We start from the raw sequence: 23,996 nt of genomic DNA, 5'->3' as shown, positions 1-23,996 counted from the left end.
ATTAAAGTTATAACATTTGTTTATAGTCACTAGATGGTTTGTCAACAATGCAAGGTTGTGACTGTGGTCTTCATTTTAAATGTAAGAACACTAAAGATGAGGTGGAGTTCAATTATTTGCTCAAGACCTAATACCAGAAAAGGATGGAGTTAAGAATTATCACTGTATTTCTATCCAAAGCCTTGTCTTTCCACCATATCACACTACCTTCCTGAAGGTTTATTTCCGATTATGCTATGTTACTATACACAAACATCGATAGTAATTAGCTTCACCTATTAAGTTATAATATATCACGATTTTCCTCCTCATTTAAATTTCTTACTGAAAATGCAGAAGAAGGAAAAGAGGAGGAGGAGGAGGAAAATATTTAATTAGAATAAATTACTGGGATCAACGTAATTTTCTGGAGTCAAAGGTTCTCATTGTCTAGTTTTCTAGAGCCTAGATGTGTTACCTATTTGTTTTAGAAATGAAATGTCTCTTTGACAACATACGCATAAATTATAATTCTATATTTTAGAAAGGCTTTCACAAAAACAGTTAAGAAAATAAAAATATAGTGGATTTAAGCAATTAGCTTCATTTATTCTCATATAAATGAACTCCTTTCTTAACAATACTGTCTTCTTGGAAACATTTTCCCAAACATGAACATAGTTCTGTCCTTTTATAAATCTGCAAAAGGCATAGTACAAGCAATCAAGTTACTCATACTTAGTTCAGATGTTAGTAAAAAATACCTTTTTATACTCTGGACAACAATTAAAGATATAAGACAAGGTAGATATATTCCTTTAACTCAAAATCCTTCCCCATTGTTTTGAATATTAATTCCAAGTTTATCTATCTCCATCAATAGTTCTTTGGAGTGCCTAAACCGAGTTCATGTATAAGGGAGAAAATTTTAAAGTTTTGCAAAACAAAGCGTAAATATTTGAAATGTGATGATTTTAATGTGAATTGTATTCACTACTAAGAAAAGAAAGATATTTTCATTGTCATGGGTCTTTTCTTCTAAGTTTACCAAGAATAAAATAAGATGATTCACTGCTTCACTTCAAGACATTATTAAAGATTTTAGCGTTCTTTATATAGAGAGATATTAGCACATATTTTACATTTCAGCTGACTTCATTTGCAATAGGCCATGCAGTGACTGAAAGTAAAATTAAGACTTTAATGCAAGTTATTACCGCTGTTTTTTATTGGTTTTATTCTAGATCTACACATGCATTATGCAATTCTTAAAAAATGAAAATACAGTTAGGTACATAAAAAGCCAACAATCTTAGAAACAAAGACTATTAAAACAGACAAGTACAAGAATTGCTTGGAATACCTGGTTTTAAATCCCCATGGACAAACATGTCAATCATATATCGACAGAATGCATACTGATCTGACAGAGTAGAAAGAAAAAAAGCAATGAAAAAATGTCCTCAACACGTCATTTTCCTACAGAGAAATGATTTAACAAAACAAACAAAATAGCACAATTCTATTTTGGTTACTACAATGTTTTCTTTAAAAAAAAATAAGTTGCACTTATAGGAAAATACAGAAGGAAAGAAAGACAACAAATGTAATGTTTCATTTCTTCCATACAAAAATAACCTTAAAAACTGAAAAGGACTAGTTCAGTGTAATCTTATAGTGGTTGTTTTCAAAATAAAAATCTGTTTTGTAGAATAATTGATTACAAAAGTCATCATAGTAAAGCAATTTTTTCCCATTTGTCTTTTTATAAACTTTCAATAAAGAAACAGAAGTTTTACAAGAGGAAATTGTTTCCATCTTGGAGTGTTTTATCAAATACTCGGTCCCAGCCCTTCTGCTAATTGTCTCTATGGAGCTGCAGAATGTCTTTTCCAAAAGACCATCAGGAGAACTAACCTCTTTGCCACCTGTTAGGTGACCTCTGAATAAAAATGCTGTTTAATTGGGAGAGTAAATCAAGAACAGAGTAACAGAACCAAATAATATTGTTGTTAAACTAATCAAATGAGTAATCTTCTTAAGATCATCTTATGATCTTGACTGGTTTATGGCCTATGATGAAAGTAAACAAACAAACAAAAAAGAACATAGTATGTAAACATCATTTTAGGCAGACTTGGTCTTCAGGAGTTGGGTTTTTTCTATTGCCTCTAGATTAAAGACATTGCACTTAACTTTAAATCCTCACAGAACTTTAGATTCTCCTGAGGTCAACCCAACTCAAAGCTCAATCAATGAATCTTTACCGTATCTTCTTTAAAGCATACATATTATGAAATACTTTACATTTCAATATTCCTGAAATATGCATTTTATTAATCCACCAAATCCAAAGGTAGCTTCAGGACCAAGAGAGTTTATTGAATTTAAGCAACATGTTACAATCTTAATTGCTCCAAATTATGCATGTCAAACATATGAAATAACAAAGCTTGTTACTAGATACACCTCTAAGGATTTTTGTAAATCTCATTCTTTTGGAGTAGTAACAGCATTTTTAGAGGAATCCATTTTATTATGAAATTCTGTTAGGTCTTTGAAAATAAATATAGTTATTGAAGAAGATATAAAAATATAATATTTTTCATTAATACCTAAATATGGGCAGGCCAAAACTCATAAAGTTCCAAAAATTTAGATGTATTTTAGTTGTTGAAATTGTACCATATTTTCCCACAGGAGAGGTAGGGAAAGGGAAGGCGGCTAGTCCTCAGGTCAGTCCATGCATTGATTTGCCCTTTGATGTACTGGCAGTAATAGCTGGAGTTTCTAATCCCAGGACCTGGGACCCCTATGATTGGGAAAGACATAAGGCTAAAGTAGAGAGTATTTTCTCTTTCCTAGACATAAGACTGTTTTCCTGAGCAAAACTGTAGAAATGGCAATTTGACTCTGAGACAAAGCAAAATGAAAAAGTACATTTTGCTTAAATGAAAAGTTTGAAGTTAGACCAGTATGAACTTTTTGAAATTGGCAGTATGTTCCCTTTATTTCAGTACCTTAAGTGACTATACTATTTTTAGATTTGTTCTCCTTATACTCTAGGAGTAGTACTCAAAGGGCAACTTAAACATGAGAAAGAGAGGGGAGTTGTCAAAATACAGATTTTTGGGCTCCATCATCCACAAAATTTAAACGCCATAGATCTGGACCCTAGGAATATGCATTTTATACAAACTCCTTAGATGAATCTAAATAGACTGCATTTACAGAATCACTGATCTAAAATCTTTCATTCATTTTTCGCAAAATAATTACTCTTAAAGGCACTATAGACTCCCATGACAGCAAATAAGAGTGTTTGTTTTTATTTACGTTGGAAGTTTAAAATGCAGGGACCATTTGTAGTATAACATCTCCTCCAAATGAAATATTATCTGCCCCAAGTTGTGATGGGATGGTTATATACATAACATGTTGAACAGTGTACTGAATTAATTAAAATCTTCACACTTCGGAGATTCTTCTTTAGCTGAACGCTGACAATGTAATGAAACTTTTCAGCTTGTATGCTGAAATATTATCAAAGTACAGTTAGCCCTCCATTTCCCTGGGTTCCACATCTGAGCATTCAACAAACCACACGCCTGTAATCCCAGCACTTTGGGAGGCCAAGGTGGGAGGATCACTGTAGGTCAGGCGTTCAAGGCCAGCCTAGCCAACATAGTGAAACCTCGTCTCTACTGAAAATACAAAAACTATCTGGGCATGGTGGCGGGCACCTCTAATCCCAGCTACCTGGGAGGCTGAGACAGGAGAACCACTTGAACCCAGGAGGCAGAGGTTGCAGTTGCAGTGAGCCGAGATTGTGCCACTAGACTCCAGCCTGGGTGACATAGTAAGACTCCGTCTCAAAACAAACAAACATATATATATATATAGTTATGGCTATCATGTTGCATCTGTACTGAACATATACAGACATTTTTCTTATTATTTACTAAACAATACAGTATAATAAGTATTTACAAAGCATTTATTAAATACATTAGGTAGTATAACTAATCTAGAGATGATTTAGTGTATACAAGAGGATGTGCATAGGTTATATGCAAATATTACTCAATTTTATATGAAAGACTCTGAACATCTGTGGATTTTGGTATCCACAGGGAATCCTGAAACCTATCCCCCACAGATACTGTGGGACAACTGTACCTTACTTATATTTCTTATATTTCCTAGATCCAAAAATCATTCATTAATACACCAACAGCCCAATGAACTTCTAATTATAAAAATGAAATTTCTTATGAAGTCATAGGATTTTTTTAACCTAGAAAATTATTTGTTACAACACTTAGAAGGTTTTGTTATATGTAAATAGTGCTCTGATCTTGTATTCTAATGGCACCAATATATCAATAGGAATATGAGAAAGATGTTTTTATTCCTATCAAAGCTGATAGGAATTTTCAACTATTTTAAGTTAGGATGCCCATTTCCACCTGTCCTTGGCAATGACCTTAACAATGTATAAGAATTCTAGGTAGGTATGGGTTGGGAAGTCTCCAGTTTATTTGCTTAACCTATCTAAGAATACAGAAAAACCAAGCCTTCCTGATTTTGAAAGATTTGTTTTCTAAAAGTGTTTCTTTAAACCCAACTTAAATATCATAGCAGAAAACTTTTCATAAAGAAAATATAAATTGTCCTGCCATTCTAACTTTCATAGTTCTGAGATAATGATTTATATAATGTTAAATTTGCTCATCATTGTAAGCACTTTTTTCCCAAATAAACATCCTTCTTGGAATAACACATGCTGTCCTCCATTTCTCTCCTTGATCCTCAGGAAGCAGTGATACATGTCATTCAAAGGATACCTAGTTGGTGTTCCCTGTGGAGTGGTAACCAAGGGAAAATACATTCTGGGTGCAGAGTGTCAACAAAAACAAATAAAAAAAAATATGAAACCTCTAATGAGGATGGGGCACATGTGGTCCAGTGCTCTATAACAGATTCACATTAGCTATAATTTCTTTGCCTGCCGCAAATATTTAAATAGTTGTTTAAAAAGAAAGAATGAATGAATGAATGAGCAAAGTGTGTGGCAGCTGAAAAATTTGTTTTTCCTTCCCCACGGACCTCCCAGAGGTCATCAGAAAACTAGGGAGCAATGTCTGATTATGCCAACTCTTCCTACTCTATATAAACAGATTTAGATGGGTTCATAAAAACTAGATTATTTGATATGTGTTTGTGTGTGTGTATGTGTGTGTGTGTTTTTATGGTAGGTATGTATATACATGTACATCTTATCCCTAATGCTTCAAGCAGAAAAAGAGATGTATTATTTCTGTATACCATACTGAGAGTAACTACATTGAATATATTCACATGTATACTATGCAATTCAATAATTACTAATAAACACGTGCCATGTAAAAAATCTGTTTCCAAGTGAGTGAAGGACCTATGAGCTTTGTTTCTTTAAAAAGAAGTATTTAGAAATCTATATGAAAAGAATGCCTTAAACATATTAGGTCTAACTTAACTATGTGAATGAGTATTCTCTTGTCCAAAAAGCTAACTCAACAGTTACACTAAGTCATCATATAAAATTTTCAAAACCAAAGCCTCAGAAATTTAAAAAAAAAACTATATCTTTGTTTATCTTGTTTAGTTAAAATCATAATGTAATTAGCTTTCTTTAATTTAAAAATGCTCTTAATTAAATCTTTACTTAGTAAAAAATAAATGAAAAGTAAAATGACATATTTACATGTCTGATCTGCCATTAGAGGTTAAGTTTTGATTACTTACCTAATGACACATTTATATAATTGATGGCAACTGTTCTCAATACTGAGACTTGCTTTAGCAACTGCAATTGTTTAGCTGATAAAATCACATTTGTGCTTTTGTTTTTAACTCTAAAAGATATTTGAATGTCTTTTTAATAGATAAATAGCTCTTTGTGTAGAAATAAAAATAGTAGACTGAAAATGGATATGGTAATATAATGCTGTCTTTAATAAATCTGATTGCTGATAGAAATGAAATACAATATTTGTGGCCTGGAAAATAAATATTATTTTAAAGTATTCTGGTGATGAGTTTTTATCAATAAAATATGGCTCCCAAATCCCCAAAGATATGAAAAATTAACATCAAAAAAATACATTCACATTCCTAGTTGCCAAATAAGTATTTTGACATTTCCAAATATAACTGGCATCAATTTTTACATTCTGTATTTATGGTTAAAAATTAGAATGTACTTTGTAGGTTTTCACTGATTTCATGTGATTATTTTTCTTTTTGAACAACCATCTAAAGTGTAAAGGATTTTAGGATCTAAGTAATCATACCAGTGAATCCAAAGATTATTTCGGCCTTTTTTTTTTTTTTTTAACCACAGTAAAATATTGTATTCAATCTATTTTCTCTTTATTTACTTCATTCTTTTTTCCTACGAAAATACATCATTAACAACAAAATTTTGATAGAAGTAATAATTAACTTCTAAATTTTTTTCATGCTGATATAATCACCTTGAAAATTGGAAAAAGTTTTAGAGCTCCTAAATTTTAATATGACTTATAACTTAAAATATTAAGTAAATTAAAATTATCTAAATTAAAAAGTTTGTAGATCACTAAAAAAAGAAAAACTCTTTCCTTTTTAAAATATGTATCTTTTGTCGTATAAATCAGAGTTGACAAATACTACATGTGAATCGTTTACAAATGCAAATTCAAGAGAAAAAAGATGAAAATACAGTATGAGCGGATTGCAAATTTCATTCCTTGTCCCTTATAATGAAGAAAAATTAATTTCAGTTTCATCCTCTAAATAGCTTGCTCTGTAACAAAATTGTAAGATGTCTTAAACTAAAATCTAATAGAAACCAATTCTTTGACACAGTCCTTAGATAACATTAATCAAAAGTTCTACAAAGTAAAGAAAAATTTGGTTTTGCAATGCCTCTAAGAAACATCAGTTATAGAAATAGTCCCTACATATTAGATCCCCGTATTCTGTAAAGGAGTCTCAGGATTATATAGCAACCTGGAGTCAGGAATGGACTTAGGAAAAGAAAGAGTCAACGAGTGCCAGAGATGTGGTACAATAAGACCCTTAGTTGCCCTCCTAAACCTTCAGCTCTGTATATTCACATAGCAACCTTCCATTAAAAAAAAAAAAAATCAGATTTATATTCCACCTGCATTTAAGTGCTATATTTTTGCGAAGTGGGGATGTAAGTTTGACATCACTCTTGCTGAAGAGTGGCACAATATGTCACATTCAGAGCTTTCTAAAGTTAGAAATTTAGTCAATGGAAACTGAAAAAGAATCTTGAGAGCTGTCTTCTCTATAACATCTTGCCTATTAAATAAATTTAAAAATTTGATGTGTATTCTAAATTATGTGCTCTTGCCAATGCAACAGTAATGTATGGATAGTTTTTATGATATTTACTCTATATGATGCCAACATGTGCCCCTTAACAAACTCCTTAGGAATTGCTGTCATTTTGGGGGACCACTTTCCTCCAAAGAGTACGACATATGCAATCTTTATTCCACCTCTTAATAGACATTCCATATCTCAAAAATTCAACATTTATCCCTAATCTTTATACGATTTTGGATGCTACCTCCAAACCCCTTTTTAAAATATTTCAAAATGCCCCTTTAGATATGTGAACACATTTTAGTATTTTTATAAATAAACATTAATTTCCAATGTACTGTATTTCCTTTCTGATATATTTACTTTAATGTCTTTTACCCCCATTTGAAGTTTGGTTTTGGTCTTTCTCAGCTTTTAATTTCACTGCATGTGCTTCTTGCCCAATATTCTCTTAGAACCTCCGGCAGCCTCCTGCTCTGAATGTTTACCTTTCTGTTCATGCTTTGACACAGCTGTTTTCTCTTTGTCCTCCTTTTCTTTGGGTTTTGATGGTGTTTTTTGTACTTCTTTTACTTTTGCAGCTGTTTGCTTCACTTTCTCCTGTTTTCCACCTTTCACTTCCTTTTTAGTCTTTTCTTCACTCTTTTCTGCAGTCTTAGCTTTCTTCTGTTCTGTATAAAGTTAAGAGATGTTGAAATATTTTTGTTTATTTACAAACATAATGTTTCATCTGTACTATGTCATTAAGGAAAATTGGAAAAGAAAGAGGGAAGAATGGAAAACAATGAAAAATACTGTTCTTAACATAAACACTTGTGACTTACCAGAGTTTTATAGTTTATAAAGTGCTATATTAGATAGACTACTAAAAGTGTTGTGGCTCTTAATTTGTACATGAAAACACTATTTTTTAAGGCAATAGTAACTTAGCATGTCAACAAGGAGGCATTTGTAGTATGCAGTGGATGGATATACAGGCATGTTCAGTGAAAGACAATGTCCATACCAAAGAGTCCAGTGAAGTAGTCTCCTTTTATAAGCACGTAATCATTTTGCTCCATAACTGAAAGATCTTAAGGGTCATTCAAGAAACTGAAATGCCAATAGTCTTTTTTAAAGACAACAATTAGGAATGCAAGTGTAAAATTATCCACATTGGTGTTGACTAATAGAAATAAAACAATAAAATCCATTAGAGGATAACTGAGAGACATATAGTCTCTAATGATTTGGCTTTAGAAAAACTGAAAGTGCAGAAATTGAGATATTGGCTCCTATTTATCTTAAGTCAGCGATAATTCTGCTAGTTTTTAAAGTCCTTAAACATATCCTGAGAAATTCAAAGGGCTATAAATAAAAATATATATGAATAGATACATAAATTAGAATATATATATTTTACACACATATATTCTTAATTTGATATTATCTGCATTTTGGAAGAGGGAACTGGGATGCAAATTAACTAGTCTGTGGATCATTCAAGCATCTTTTAAAAAGCAATAATAATGCAGCACATAATGTGTGGAAAATTGTTCATAATAGATCCTGCATATTGGACATTCCTTATTATATGTGACTACACATAACCACTATATACCACAGCAGCTCTACTGCAATGTTGGAATCCTCTGTGTCATTCGCTAATGTACTATGGAGCCTTTATTGTCACCCATGTTAAAGAATTTGATGAAGGCCGGGCATGTTGGCTCATGCCTGTAATCCCAGCACTTTGGGAGGCCAAGGTGGGCAGATCACGAGGTCAGGAGATTGAGACCATCCTGACTAACATGGTGAAACCCCGTCTCTACTAAAAATGCAAAAATTAGCTGGGCTTGGTGGTGCATGCCTGTAACCCCAGCTACTCAGGAGACTGAGGCAGGAGAATCACTTGAACCCGGAAGGCGGAGGTTGCAGTGAGCCGAGATTGGGTCATTGCACTCCAGCTAGGGTAACAAGAGCGAAACTCCGTCTCAAAAAAAAAAAAAAAAAATTTGATGAAAAAATGTAATCAAGTTTATTGACTTTGGTACCCTAAATGATGATTTCAGGCTAAACCAAGATAATATCAGAAGGTCCCATTGAGAGAATGAAAATGATAATGCCAGATGCTGGTTAGCTTGCAAAACAAAAATCATCTGTGGTACTGCACTTAATTGACTATGCCAGCACTTCCCAAAACACTGTTTCTCAGATACTTCAGATATTTACAGGAAGATGTTGATACTGTATTAGGTGCTGGAGAATATTCTCATGACCAAATTCATTTGGAAACCATAAGCTAACCTGGTCATTTAACTTGGACTTTCTCAAAACTGAAGTGTATTGAGAATTTTTTAAGAAAGGGAATTATGATACACATTATTCAATATTGTTTAATCATAAAATTATCATACAAATATTACCCAATTACTGCATAATTTTTTTTTAATTGAGATGGAGTCTTGCTTTGTCATCCAGGTTGGAGTGCAATCGCATGATCTTGGCTCAATGCAACCTCTGCCTCTCAGTTTTAAGCAATTCTCCTGCCTCAGCCTCCCAAGTAGCTGGGATTACAGGCTACTGCCACCAAGCCTGGTTAATTTTGTATTGTTAATAGTGATGGGGTTTCACATGTCCATAAACTTTCAACATCTTTGTGGCTTCTATGACTACATTCAGGGGATTTTCTTCTTCTTCCTGTAAATCATTTCTAAACCTCCTTTGCTGGTTTCTGCTCTTCCCTGCAGTAAACTCAAACATTTCTGTGACTGAAACCAGCAACTTTCTGCGCAGGACTTTAAATTGAAATCATACCAGAATTCCACACTGGAATGTTTATTAGTGTCTGTCTGGGAAGAAAGTTTCACTGGAATGGTCAACAGCACCTCAATCTCATACAACTCATTATATGTTCACCTAAAAACACTTCTAGAGACTTTGTGTTGACCAGGACTCATAGCTAATTGCTGGAGCTCTAAAAATCAGCATAATAATAAAACTATCTGAATAAATTTTAGCATAGCAAAATTAAAACCCTGCAGTATCTGACTTCCTCCTATCTCCCATCTTACAGCATCTTTCCAAAAATTTATTCCTCTACTGAACGGCTTTCTTTCTTTTGAATATTTTATGTATTTTTCCATGTGTCAAATATTGTCAGACTGAATTCTCTATATTTTCTATATTTTTCCACATATTTAAATTTCTTTCTTTCTTTTTTTTGTTTTTTGTTTGTTTGTTTTTGTTTAGACAGACTCTCAGCTCTGTTACCAGGCTGGAGTGCAATGGCATGATCTCGGCTCAGTGCAACCTCCGCCTCCCGGGTTCAAGCCACTCTCCTGCATCAGCCTCCTGAGTAGCTGGGATTACAGGCATGTGCCACCATGATCCACCATGATCGGCTAATTTTTGTATTTTTAGTAGAGATGGGTTTTCACCATGTTGGCCAGGCTGGTCTTGAACTCCTGACCTCAGGCAATCCACCCACCTCAGCCTCCCAAAGTACTGGGATTAAATTTCTTCATGGTCAATTCATATGCAAAAAAAAAATGGCTCTCCCAATTGAATTAATAATGTCTTCCCCTGAGCTTCCATTTGCCTGAATTTTTATTAAAGTATACATTTTATTCTTCATTATATATCTTGAATTATAGATAGTTTGATCTATCTGTCTTCCCTACCAGACAGAGAGTGCTTGGGGGTAGGAATTCTATTATTCATTTTTGTATCACCATAGTGTCTAGCACAATGCTTTTTTCAGGGAAAACACAGGATAAATGTATACTTGATTAGGAATTTTGATGAAGGAGAGAGTAAATATTCCACTATACTCAGATCATATGTATAATATAGTGATATAGAGACTGCATATGTACATATGTGTTTAGAAATAAACTTGTCTAAACCTGTGAAATTTGACAGCCTTTTTTTGTTTATACTAATTGGTGTGAAATTGCTATATTTGCTTACTCTAAATGACAGCTATTTACTCCTTGTAAGTTACAGTTGATTTAACCTTAACTTGTAGTATGGAATTATAGATGTGTGAAATTCAGATTTATTTTTAATGCCATTAAAATTTATAACTGGGCAATTATTATTTTCTAAGAGGTAGAACCACATATATAGCCAACTCATAATCATTGACTTTAAGTATAAAAATAATAAAATATTTTCTACCTATTTTAGACACTTTTCAATCACCTTCACCCTGGAAATAGATAACTTTGCCTTATACTAGAAAAAAATGAGTGAGAACTAAACAACGATGTGGCTATAATAAAGAAAATATCATGAAACTAAAGCAACACCCAACTTCTATTTAGTTTTAAGTTGAGTAGATATTCTTCAATTTTGTGCCAAAATATTTTTCCTGATTTTTTCCTAAAATAATTTAAGTGATGAACTTTATTAAGGAATGAAAAAAATAAAAAGTATTGCCATGGGTATTCAAATCACCCATTTTTATTTAGGAAGGCATTTTATTCATGACTTTTGTCAAATGGAAAATAAAATGGCTAAATCAAAAAAATTATATCAGCATATTTCATTAGATCTTGGAATTAGCATGATCCATTAGCTACTGCATCAGATTCAGAATGTCTGATGCCAAAGTATTAAATAGAACAATATCCCTCAATAAACATACTACACATGTTGGGAGTTAGAAAATAACAAATTTTATATCTCATTCCATAAAGAACTGCAAACTGCTTAACTTATCTTTGCTTCAGTTTCTTTGCATTGAAAAAAAAAAAGAATCGCCACTATAGCTGCCTCTTCCTCTATGGAAGCTGTGGAGATAAGTAACACTGAGCAAACGAATTTGAATTCTGCAAAATAAGTACATAAACATTTCTAATATTATATCTGCATAATCCGCATGTCTAGAGCTCTTGGAGTTTCCCTAGAACTTGCTCAAAGTTTAACGTACAGCAAGAATTACTATTTCATTATTATTTTACATTTGAAAAATCTAAGTATCAAAAAGCCATTTATCAAAGATGGTGCAACTAAATGAGTCAGGAGTAGAAAGAGTAGAATCAGAATGACTAACCCAATTTCTAATCACAATAAATTTCACACTTATTAATATTAACCTGAAAAGATGATACAAAAAAATGTACTTTAAGACATATAAGGGCAGACGTAAATATACATGAACCATGTGAAAGTGATAAAATGTCTTCCTGAAAGTGACCAAGGAAACAATAACCTCTCTTCATCAAACACACAGACATCTGAAGGTCACACTGACATCCACATCAAATAGACAGCCTGGCCCAAACTTGGCTCACCTCACTCAACTTGTCTTTTCATCATTGTTTTCTTCTTCTTCTACCCTGTCTTTGTTATTTTTAATGAACTACAGAAATAGGCTAGTTTTCTCGGTGGATATGGGGTCCTACATATGTATCAAGGTAGACATTAAAGGTCCACTCTTCCCCAGGAGGAATCCCTGAAGTGTTCTAACCAATGACTGCCTTTCAGCAAGCAGTATGCAACAGAGCAAGAAACATGCTGGGTTCTATGCAAGTGCCTCTGGAAATCACAGCTCTTCAAAGGGAGATTCTACTTTAACTGATCACACCTTTCAAAGATACTTTATAATTTTTTCTAACTTTAATGTCACATAGAAGGCTTATGACTTTTTTATCTTATTTTGTTTCACCAGAAACCACCTATTATATAAAGAACACTTTCTATTAATTTCTTATAACATAATACATACACATATAAAATAAAAATAAAAAGTATATACTGTATACAAACATGTGTACACACATACAAATACATATACATGTTGTAAACAGACATATATATATTTATGCATACATATATATACACATATATATGTATGTTTGTGTGTGTATGTGTATGTGCATGTGTACCTCCCCCAGAGGAATGATGTAAATATGTAAATGGAAAGTATTTATGGCAAGCAGACTCAAGATGGCCCCCAGTGACTCCCAACTTGTGGCATTCATATTCTTGCGCAATCATCTTCCCTTCAATATGGGTTGGCCTAGGAATTTGCTGCTAACCCATATGGCAAAGGTGATTGAATACGATAAGATTGTAATTTCTGTCTTCCTGTTTCTCTCTCATTAGGTTTAATGAAGCCAGCTGTCATGTTCATAGGACTCATATGTCAAAGAACTAAAGATGGTCCGTAGCCAACAGCCAGCCAGGAACTGATTGACTAGTAGTCCTCGAGGAACTGAATCTCACTAACAACCATATAATGAACTTAAAAATGGTGCTTCCTCAGTTGAACTTTCAGATGAGACTGAAGTCCTAGTTAACACTTTGTTTGCTGCCTTGTAAGATTGCGAAACAGAGGCCTGAGCTAAGCCATGCCCAGATTCTTGATCCACAGAAACTGTGAGATAATAAATGTGCATTGATTTAAGTCTCAAATGTTGTGGTAATGCTCTACAAAGCAATGCGTAACTAATGCAGTATTCAACAAATTTTTGGAAAAACTATGATGCTTGAAGACATGTATTTAATTATTTTTGTGAAGAATACTCAATTTATACTTACCGCACCTGGGTTTTTAGTCTTACCCCAATCATAAAGTATTTTTATGACCTGGCAAAAATTTGTTTCTCTCTCTCTAGAGGTCACTTTCTTCATCTGTTAAACTAGGCAATTAATTTATGTGATCTTTAAAATGTCCACTAGATTTCATACATCTATCACATAAGATTTCATGTATATGTAATGAAAATAAATTATATATATGCAAAATGTGTTTTCATTTATATCTATGAAACAGGAGAAACAAAATAAAATTACTTTTATTTACTGTAATTTAATCTTGAAAGTAAATTCATGTTATCTTCTAAAAATGTTTCAATTTATAATTCATCCATATTAAATTTAATAAAATGATATTTGGTTATCTAATGGAAGATTTATTGAAAATATATCTGCTTCAAATATCTCATTATTTTACATTTAGTAGATAATCAAACTAAATTTTAAAAATGCTTCTAAGCTTTACCTAAATGAGTAGTTTCTTAAAACTACTGAATTGAAGCTTCTAGCTGATCGCCTAAAATGTATATTTAAAAAAAAAAAAAAGGGAGAAGTTTAAATGTAGGGAATAGGATTAAACTACCAAATAAAATCCATTTTTTTCTAGTAATTGGCAGATAAATTTAATACAGAAAAACGTTGTTGTTCAATATGCCAAAATGTATAATATTAAAGTGATATACTAATGAATATATTTGGCATATTATTATGGTACTTTCAGTTCTCAAACTTTTAAAGTAAAAAATATTGATCAAGATTTATGTATGACCACTTTTTTTTTTTATTTAGACAGTCTCACTCTGTTGCCCAGGCCGGAGTGCAGTGGCACTATCTCAGCTCACTGCAACCTCTGCCTCCAGGTTTCAAGATATTCTCCTGTCTCAGCCTTCCAAGTAGCTGGGATTACAAGTGTGTGCCACCACACTTTACCAATTTTTAAATTTTTACTAGAGACAGGGTTTCACCATTTTGGCCAGGCTGGTTTTGAACTCCTGACCTCAAGCGATTCACCTGCCTCAGCCTCCCAACATGCTGGGATTACAGGTGTGAGCCACTGTGCCCAGCCAATTCTTTCTTTTTGATACAAGAAAATAATTTACTGTGCAGAAGTTGTCTATTTGTCTATTTTTGCTTTGGTTACCTATGCTTTTGAGGTCTTGTTCAAGAAATCTTTGCCCACACCAACGTCCTAAAGCATTTCCCCAATGTTTTCTTCAAGTAGTTTCATAGTTTCAGGTCTTACATTTAAGTCTTTAATTCAGTTTGATTTGATTTTTGTATATGGTGAGAGATAGGCGTCTAGTTTCATTCTTCTGCATAATCAGTTTTCCTAGTACAATTTATAGAAGAGACTGTCCTTTCCTCAACATATGTTCTTGGTGCTCAGTGGCAAAATAGAATGACTATAGTTAACAATAATTTATTGTATATTTCAAAATAACTAGAGAGTGAATTTGGAATGTTCCCAACTCAAAGAAATAATAAATGTTTGAGGTGACGGATATCCCAATTACCCTGATTTGATCATTAGATATTGTATGCTTGTATCAAAACATCACATGTACCCCATAAATATGTACAACTACTATGTACCTATAAATATTGAAAATAAAGAAATTTTAAAAAGAAAATTCTGAATTTGAGTATTCTAAAATCAAATTCAAGGTATAATACTGGTGAAAAATTGTGAACCAAATATGTTATTTTAGTTTCTTTATTGTTGTGGTAACAAATTACAACAAACTTAGCCAATTAAAATAACACCCACTTATATTATCTTCCAGTTTTTATGATTCCAAAGTGTTGGCTCAGCATGGCTCTACTGAATTCTCTGCTTAGGGCCCACAAAGCTGAAATCAAATTGTCACCCAGTCTTTGTGTTTTACTGGAGACTAGAGGAAAGAATTGGCTTTAATGCTTATTCAACAGGGAGGCAGAATTCATTTTCTTCTCACGTTTTCAAGCCAGCCAATGGGCAAAAGTCTTCATACTTCAAATCTCTTTGTTGTCTGCTGAATGTCTCCACATTTAAAGACTCATGGTATTACATTGAACCCACCTGGATAATCCAGGATAACCTCCCTATTTTAGAACAATCTTCACTGCCTCTGCAATTTTTTTTTTACATGTAATATAACATAGCCACAGGGATGACACCAAGGGGTGAATGAAGGTCATGGGGCTCAAAATTCTGTCTACCACATATGATGAAGCTCTTCATTTTCCTCTCACATTTTGAGATTCTCTAGTAATTGTTCAGTTTAATTATTCTTTTAGATATTAAATTTTAAATGTAAGACCAAATTAACTTTTTAATGTAAATAAAATGATAAAAGTTTACAAATATCCAACTATCTGTTACCCAAAAATTAATCTTTCAAAGTAAAAATAATTTAGTTATGGAAATAATAAATTGAAAAGTTACCTTTTGCCACTGTCTTTGTTTCTGGTTTTTCTTTTTTCTCAATTTTTTCCTTGTGAGTTGCTTAAACAGAAAATTTTACATTAGTACACAGTTTTAATAGATTTCAAAACCAAGCTTTCTTTTGACCTCAGCTTCATAAGTGCTAAAACCTAATATGTAATATTTTGAAAATTTATGACATTAATAAGTCTAATTCAGAAATAAAGAGTCACCAATGTAATAACAGTTGTATAGAATTCAATGTAAAAGTCTAGGCATTAAGATTTAGCTTTTTGAAAATCAGATCCACTCTTTTTCAAGTCATTATTGCAAATAGATAAAGCTTTCAGGGAAGACAAACTGAGAGGGAAAATTTTTTATAAGAATTTGTCAAAAAATATATCATTATGTTTATTTTTAAATTTCAATTAAATTGTGTCATTTGGTAGATTACCAAATAATCATACATTTTTTCAATATTTACATGCTACTTTTTCAAGAATAACAATGGTAATTAAATAAACTATGAAAATTAAGTAGTAAAATATGAGATTTAATTGGACAGTTGATAAAGTATATGTATTGATTACTAGAGAAAAAATTGGTTCCACAGATTTCCATTTCTCCAACGTATAACAAGAATAGTAAGAATGTACATCAGCTTTACTTACATCATCAAGAAATGTTTAAAATATGTACTCAAAAATCTATTATTTTTAAATACAGTTGTTGAATAGTGTCCTCCAGAATCTTGGAGAGATGATTTAAGCCTTAGAAAGCCTAATGTTCAGTTGAAGACCAGTGTCCCTGACAGATGCAGAGTTGCTGAGAGCCCAAGTGCCTCCTCCTCCAGAGTTTCAGCCTCTCCACCACTCAGGCCTGCTCACAGCCACCTACACTACCACTTGGGATTATGCATAATATATTAGACAATGTTAACAAAAGGAGCATTATGCTAGGCTAAGCAAGGCACTAGACACATAAGGTCACAGGATTACATTATAATAACATATCTTCTAAAAAGTAAACATCTTTTAATTGGCATAAGGTAAATAAAAGAGCACTTACAATGTAGCATTTTATTTCTGCTTTTCAATTTGAATACATTTTTCTGCAGCACTTATAATTTAAGGGTAAAAATTCCTAACTTTTTTTTTTTAATAGAAAACATTTAGCTACTGTGAAGTTTGAAAAAAAAAAATCACAAGGAATAGCAGATTATTTCATTAAGTCAGAATACACAGAACCTAGTGCTAATAATTCTGCTTAACCCAATAGCAGACAAGAAAAGGTCACCTATTTCTAGAACAGAGAAAGGAGATGGTTGTATTGAAGTTCATGGAAATTGAACATGAAGAAAACATGATAAGAAAATAAGAAAATAAACATGAAGAAAACAACAACTATTTAATTGAAATTTTCTTCTTTTTTCTGTAGGTTATTGGGGTACAGGTGGTTTTTGGTTACATGAGTAAGATTTTTAGCGGTGATTTGTGGGATTTTGGTATTTTTAAGTGTAAATATACCATAAAAAATATTGAAACGTATTCCAACTGATCTGATTCCTAAATGTCATAATGTGTTCTACCTAACTGGAGTGTTTAACAAAACAAAAACTTCAGCAGACTATGCATACTCTGGATGCATAAATCAGCTGAAATCTGGCCCGGTTATCCTAGACACAATCCACCGTAAAACAATGGCAAAAATTAAGTTAGAATTTTACTTCACATCATACATTGAGATGGATTTTTGAGGAATTAACGTTCATTTAAAATAGGAAACAATCTTTTTTGGATGGGCACTGTGGTTCACACCTGTAATCCCAGCACTTTGGGAGGCTGAGGTGAGCAGATCACTTGAGGTCAGGAGTTCGAGACCAGCCTGGCCAACATGGCAAAACCCCATTTCTACTAAAAATACAAAAATTAGCCAGGTGTAGTGTGTAGTGGCACATGTCTGTAGTTCTAGCTACCAGAGCTGCTGAGGCATGAGAATCTCTTGAACCCTGGAGGCAGAGGTTCCAGTGAGCTAAGATTGCACCACTGAACTCCAGTCTGGGTGGCAGAGTGAGACTCTGTCTCAAAACAAACAAAAACAAAAACAAAATCTTTTTTCAACTTGAGGAAAATATTAGTGGCTATTGAATTAATTATTGAATGAAGATTCAAAGCCAGAAACACCACAAGAAAATATCAGCATATCTAACCACCTAAAAATTCAAGAATCTAAACATATGCATACATGCATACACACATATATGAACTCACACATGTCTGTTCACAAAGACAGAAAGCATAAGATTAACTGTAAAACAAAGTCAGAAAAATATTTGAAAATAAGTTATAGACGAAGGGGTATACATATCCAACACACACACACACACACACACACACACATATCATTTGGAGAAATGGGCAGTGAGTATGAACAGTTACACATGGTATATACATCGCTAAAAACCATATTTGAATCTTTCAACTTATAAATAGTAAGAGGTTAAAAATACTTTGCAGAGACATAGATGAAGCTGGAAGCCATCATTCTCAGCAAACTAACACAGGAACAGAAAACCAAACACTGCATGTTCTCACTCATAAGTGGGAGTTAAACAAGGAGAACACATGGACTCGGGAGTAACATCACACAGTGAGGCTTGTCAGGGGGTTGGGGGCAAGGGGAGGGAGAGCATTAGGACAAATACCTAATGCATGCAGGGCTTAAAATCTAGGTGACAGGTTGATAGGTGCAGCAAACCATCATGGCACATGTACACCTATGTAACAAACCTGGATATGTATCCCAGAATTTAAAGTAAAATTTTAAAAGAAGAAAGAAAAACTAAGAAAACATGATACCTTCAAAGGAACACAATAACACTCCAGTAACAGGCCTCCAAAAAAGGGAAATCTATGAAATGCCTTCCAAAATAATAATCATGAGGAAACTCAGAGAGAAATAAAGAGAACACAAAAAATACAAAGGAAGGAGAAAAATAATTCATGATCTGAACATGAAATTCAGTAAACAGATAAATATCATAAGAAAGACCCAAACAGAAATCCTAGAACTGAAGAACTTAATGAATAAAATAAAAAATAAAATTAACTTTAACAATTAACTAGATTATCAGGAAAAAATACAGAGGAAGAACATTCCCATTTAAACACTATGCAGCTTTTTAAAGAGAATGAGAACAATATTTAGTGATATGAAAATATTTCAGGATGTATTGTTAAATTGTAAAAGTCAGGTTATAGGACATACTAGATTTTGTGTAAAAATAGCAGGAAAATAACATGTACTATCTGGAAAACACATAATAAAGCTCTGGAAGGATGCATGTAAAATTTACGGAGTGGTTTACTGTGAGTATGTGGGTTTGGCATGATATGGGAATCAGTAGGCTGGGAGCAAGGTAAGAGGAAGGTTTTCACAAAGTATCTTTATGTGTAGAGCAATTAGATCTTATTATCTATTTTACATAAATGAATAACAATTAGAAATTAAAGCAATCTAATAGATAATCAAAATATGCAAGTTACAATAATGACATCTACTTTCTTACCTATCAAACTGACAAGTACTTCTGATACAGTCTCCTCATTGCTGTCTAACACAGTCTGAAAACTGCCAGGGGAAAAACTGACACAACATTTCTGGAAAGTAAAGTGGTAACTGAGTTCAACAGCCGTAAGTATTTATCTCAATTCAGAAATTCCTTTTTTCAGATTCTAGTCAGAGAAAATAATCCTAATTTAATTTGTAAAACTGCGTGGTCATCTAAAATCTGAATGTAAAGAGTAGGAAGTCAATGGGAAAGGAATCGGTGTGTTAAAACAGTAATAAAAATAACTTCATACCTTTCTTTTCAGGTTTTTCTTTTTCTCTTACTTTTTCTTTTTCTTTGTGTGTAACTGAAAAGAAACAGATAAATAGTTTTCATCTAAATAACAGGAATAAATGAGGAGATGCTTGCATGGCAGTTTTTGATGTCAAAAACTTACCTGCTACTTTTAGAAATCTTTCTTTAACTGGATTGAGATTTTATGTAGTTAGAGGTTTAAACTTCAAGATAATTATAGATTTATTTCTTATTTCTATTTTTATTTCATATCCTCCAAGCACAAACTAGTACCTAAACCAAGTTTGATTGCAAAGATAATAATACCCGTCAGCTTTTCCAAATCCTTAATTGAAATAATTGGACAATTTAAAAAAATACCATGCTATATGCCAAAGGAGCCTGGCTTTGATATTGGATGAATGCCAGAAATATGAGGATGAAAATATAGAGAGATAATTTTCTGATCTTGAAGCAGAGAACAATCAACCTAAATAGTATGTATTAATCTTATACAGAAACACTCCACACTAGATGTTTTAAAATATATACTGGAATAAGACTAGAAAATACCAAATCTTTTCAGCAAAAATAAAATTTAACTTAATATGAGCAGTGATCTCATCAATTATTACAAGACTAAAATTTAAGTCATAATCTTACCCCATACCTTAGTCATAATTCTTATTCATTATCCATGCTAGAAACATGAGACTTATCCCAATTTGTCTTTCTCTTTTATTTTTCCTTTTCATTCATTCACCAAGCTCTTTCAATCATGCCTTTTTAATATTCCTCTTACTTGTTTTCTTTTATCCAATATTATTCTCCTTAACTATCACTTATTTACGCAAGAATATAGAAAGAACACCTGCTATGTGCTAAAGACTCTTCTCAACAAGATAGAGTTCATTCCTGTCGCCATGATGTCAATAAACTAATGATTAGTGGATGCTAAGCAAATAATTATAAAGGTAGGTAATTGCAGGGAGTCAAATTGCTATGAAGAAAAAATGCAATGTGGAATGTTGATGTATAAAATGACCTAATCTAATCTGTTTGTTAGGGGAGGAGTCCTTGGTAGAAATGACATTTAAGAGTATGAGAAATGAGAAGAAATTAGCCTAGTAAGAGATTAGGAGGGCAAAGGGGAAGAGAACAATTTCCAATTCAGCAGTTGAAGCAGGATGTCTCTTTTGGGCATATTATTTTACCTATCATAATATTATAATATCCTGACTTGTCTTTTGAACTTTTAGATTTTAGATTTTTATGTCTCATATTAACCTTTCTAACATGAAAATCCGATATCATTCACTCCTCTGTTACAAATGTTTGTGCCTCCTCACTGCTTAGCATGATATCTGTCACATAGTGGGTGCTATATCAAAATAAAAATATTTTACTGCTCTAGTGATCTGACATTTGCTCACCACCCCGTGTTTACCAACCCAATGTCATCTGCGAAGAATTTCTCCTTGAACTTTATATTCTAGTTATAACTAAATGCTGGTAGCTCCACAAGCACACCGTGTGCCCTCATAATGTCTCTGTGTCTCTGCCTGTGTGTGTCTTCCACCTAGAATTACCACACCCACATTTATTCATTTTCCTTTCCCTATTCCATGCACTCTTTCATCTTGGTTCAAATGTCTCCTCTGTAACATTTTCTTTGATCTCTACTAATTCCATACACCAATTGCACCATATACATAATTATGTTTCAGGAATTTAATAATAATATTGATATTGTTAACATTTCTAACTACTCAGTAAATGAAATCCTTTGGGGCTACACCATATTTATTATTATTATTATTTTACATTTCCAGGTCATCACAAGATCTCAGTCACTTAGTGGACTCTGTAATATTTTTGAATAAGTGAAATTCTAAAATATTCTAAGAGCTCGTTGTATTGTCTAGTTAAATTCTATTTATGGATGATGTGGTAGAGCTATAATAGACACTGCTTGCTTCCAATTATGTGAAATTTTTGACAACTCATTAAAATTTCTCAAATAATTAAAACCTATTGAGAAAAAGGAGAAAAAACTCATCTTAGAACATTGAGATTTTTTTTTTCCACATCTAATGGTTCTTTTAGTTGTTTCTGAGCTACTAAGTTCAATATAAATAACTCACAAAATAAGGTGAGGAAATCACTATTCATACTGACCACAAACGGTTTATTTTGGTTCCTTTGAATCCCTATTAATTAAGCAGAAAACCAAGAGAAAATTTTGGCAAAAACAAAGCTTCTTTTAAAGCTTCTCTGGGGGGACCCAAGTTTGTGTGAGATAAGCTGTGCTTTCAGAGCCCTGATTGGAAAGACCTCCCAGGGGAACACCTAATCTCTGTCTCTGCCTCTGTAAGAAATGAGGACTCACCCACCTTGGACAGCTGGTTGTCCATTCCACTAAAGGATTTTCAGATTGACGTGTGCATAGGCATAAACGGGAGAATTAACGCAAAATCAAAAGAGCAAAGGGACTGAATTCGGACTCAAATTAGCATATTCATGCCTCATTCCTGTTACCCTAGAGAGAAATCTAGTTCCTCCCAGTTGAAGTGTTGATTTACAGACCCTGTACTGTATGCTAGCATTTTATTATCCCCTTCAGAAATGGCATCACAACACTTCGTAGTGAAGCAGCTGGACCCTTGGGCCCTAGGGAGCTTTTCATAATGGCAGACGGCCACCGAAGCTTCTTGGACAGAAACTACAAACTTTGGCAAGACTGTGCTCAAATACCAAGTTGTGAAACGACTTTCAACACAGCAATGCAACAATCAGCAACTGCCCTGGTAATCACTCTAAAATAAAAATCACCTGATACAACAGCTGCATTTGTTTGAGCGTCTCTTTGCTTAGAGCCCACAACCAGGAGATTTCATATGGAAGCAGAGTACTTCCTTGTCACCAGCCCTGTTTGGCAAGTTATAGCTTAGCCAGCACAGTTTATTTATTTATTTATTTATTTATTTATTTATTTATTTATTTATTTTTTATTTATTTATTTTTTTTTTTTTTTGAGACGGAGTCTCACTGTGTCTCCCAGGCTAGAGTGCAGTGGCGCGATCTCGGCTCACTGCAAGCTCCGCCCCCCGGGTTCACGCCATTCTCCCGGCTCAGCCTCCCAAGTAGCTGGGACTAAAGGCGCCCGCTACCGGGCCCGGCTAGTTTTTTGTATTTTTAGTAGAGACGGGGTTTCACCATGTTAGCCAGGATAGTCTCGATCTCCTGACCTTGTGATCCACCCGCCTCGGCCTCCCAAAGTGCTGGGATTACAGGCTTGAGCCACCGCGCCCGCCAGCACAGTTTTTAGCTCAGGACGGAATAAGCCTCTTGCACCTGCTAGAGTTTAATTTGTTTGTCATCCTTATTTACAAGAAACAAAAGTCCCTTTGGTATGCTGATAATTAAAAACAAATGGAATCCACCAGTTGGAATGGCGCTGATGTCTGGCATCTGAGTTGGCACGGTCCTGCTGTTCCTACCCTTGCCCAGACTCTGACCTTTCTCTGACCAGAACATTCAGCTCAACTGGACCCAAGCACATCTCTCACCCTCCCATCTGGCCCTTTTCCAGCCCTCCCCAAGCTGTGCTCTGTGCTTTTGCTTTTGACCCTGGTAGTTGCCAGGCAGACTATGTCTTTTTCTCAGGTATATCAGAGCTCATAATCTGCCTGACCCTGTTTTTTTTTTTTTTTTTCCCCACAGGGAAAAACAGTCTCTTGGGGTCAAATAATGAGAGATAATGAGAGCCAGGTTGTCAGAGTTCTTTACTTAATCTTCCTGTTCTTAGCTTGAAAATCAAAAATTGTAATGCCAATATTTTTAAAGTACTGATTAGTATAGGCT

General features: G+C 33.5%; 2 protein-coding genes across 2 annotated transcripts in view; both read right to left on the bottom strand.

The window, feature by feature from the left end:
* LOC110743175 (triadin-like) overlaps positions 1-8,026 on the bottom strand; it is a 55,106-nt gene extending 47,080 nt beyond the window's left edge. Inside the window, exons 1-2 of the mRNA XM_021937926.2 lie at positions 7,848-8,026; positions 1,343-1,402 (exon numbers count right to left, since the gene is read on the bottom strand). Coding sequence (XP_021793618.2) covers positions 1,343-1,379 — 37 coding nt within the window. The 5' untranslated portion in view covers positions 1,380-1,402; positions 7,848-8,026. The remainder of the gene's footprint in view (positions 1-1,342; positions 1,403-7,847) is intronic.
* Positions 5,954-23,996, bottom strand: part of LOC110743170 (triadin-like) — a 137,336-nt gene continuing 119,293 nt past the window's right edge. The window contains exons 6-8 of the mRNA XM_021937917.2: positions 20,152-20,205; positions 16,310-16,369; positions 5,954-8,030 (exon numbers count right to left, since the gene is read on the bottom strand). Coding sequence (XP_021793609.1) covers positions 7,780-8,030; positions 16,310-16,369; positions 20,152-20,205 — 365 coding nt within the window. The 3' untranslated portion in view covers positions 5,954-7,779. The remainder of the gene's footprint in view (positions 8,031-16,309; positions 16,370-20,151; positions 20,206-23,996) is intronic.

Source organism: Papio anubis, chromosome 6 (assembly GCF_008728515.1).
Source record: "Papio anubis isolate 15944 chromosome 6, Panubis1.0, whole genome shotgun sequence".
NCBI classification, from domain to species: Eukaryota; Metazoa; Chordata; class Mammalia; order Primates; family Cercopithecidae; genus Papio; species Papio anubis.
The sequence above is the reverse complement of the archived record's forward strand: the minus strand, read 5'-3'. Positions and strand labels throughout refer to the sequence as shown.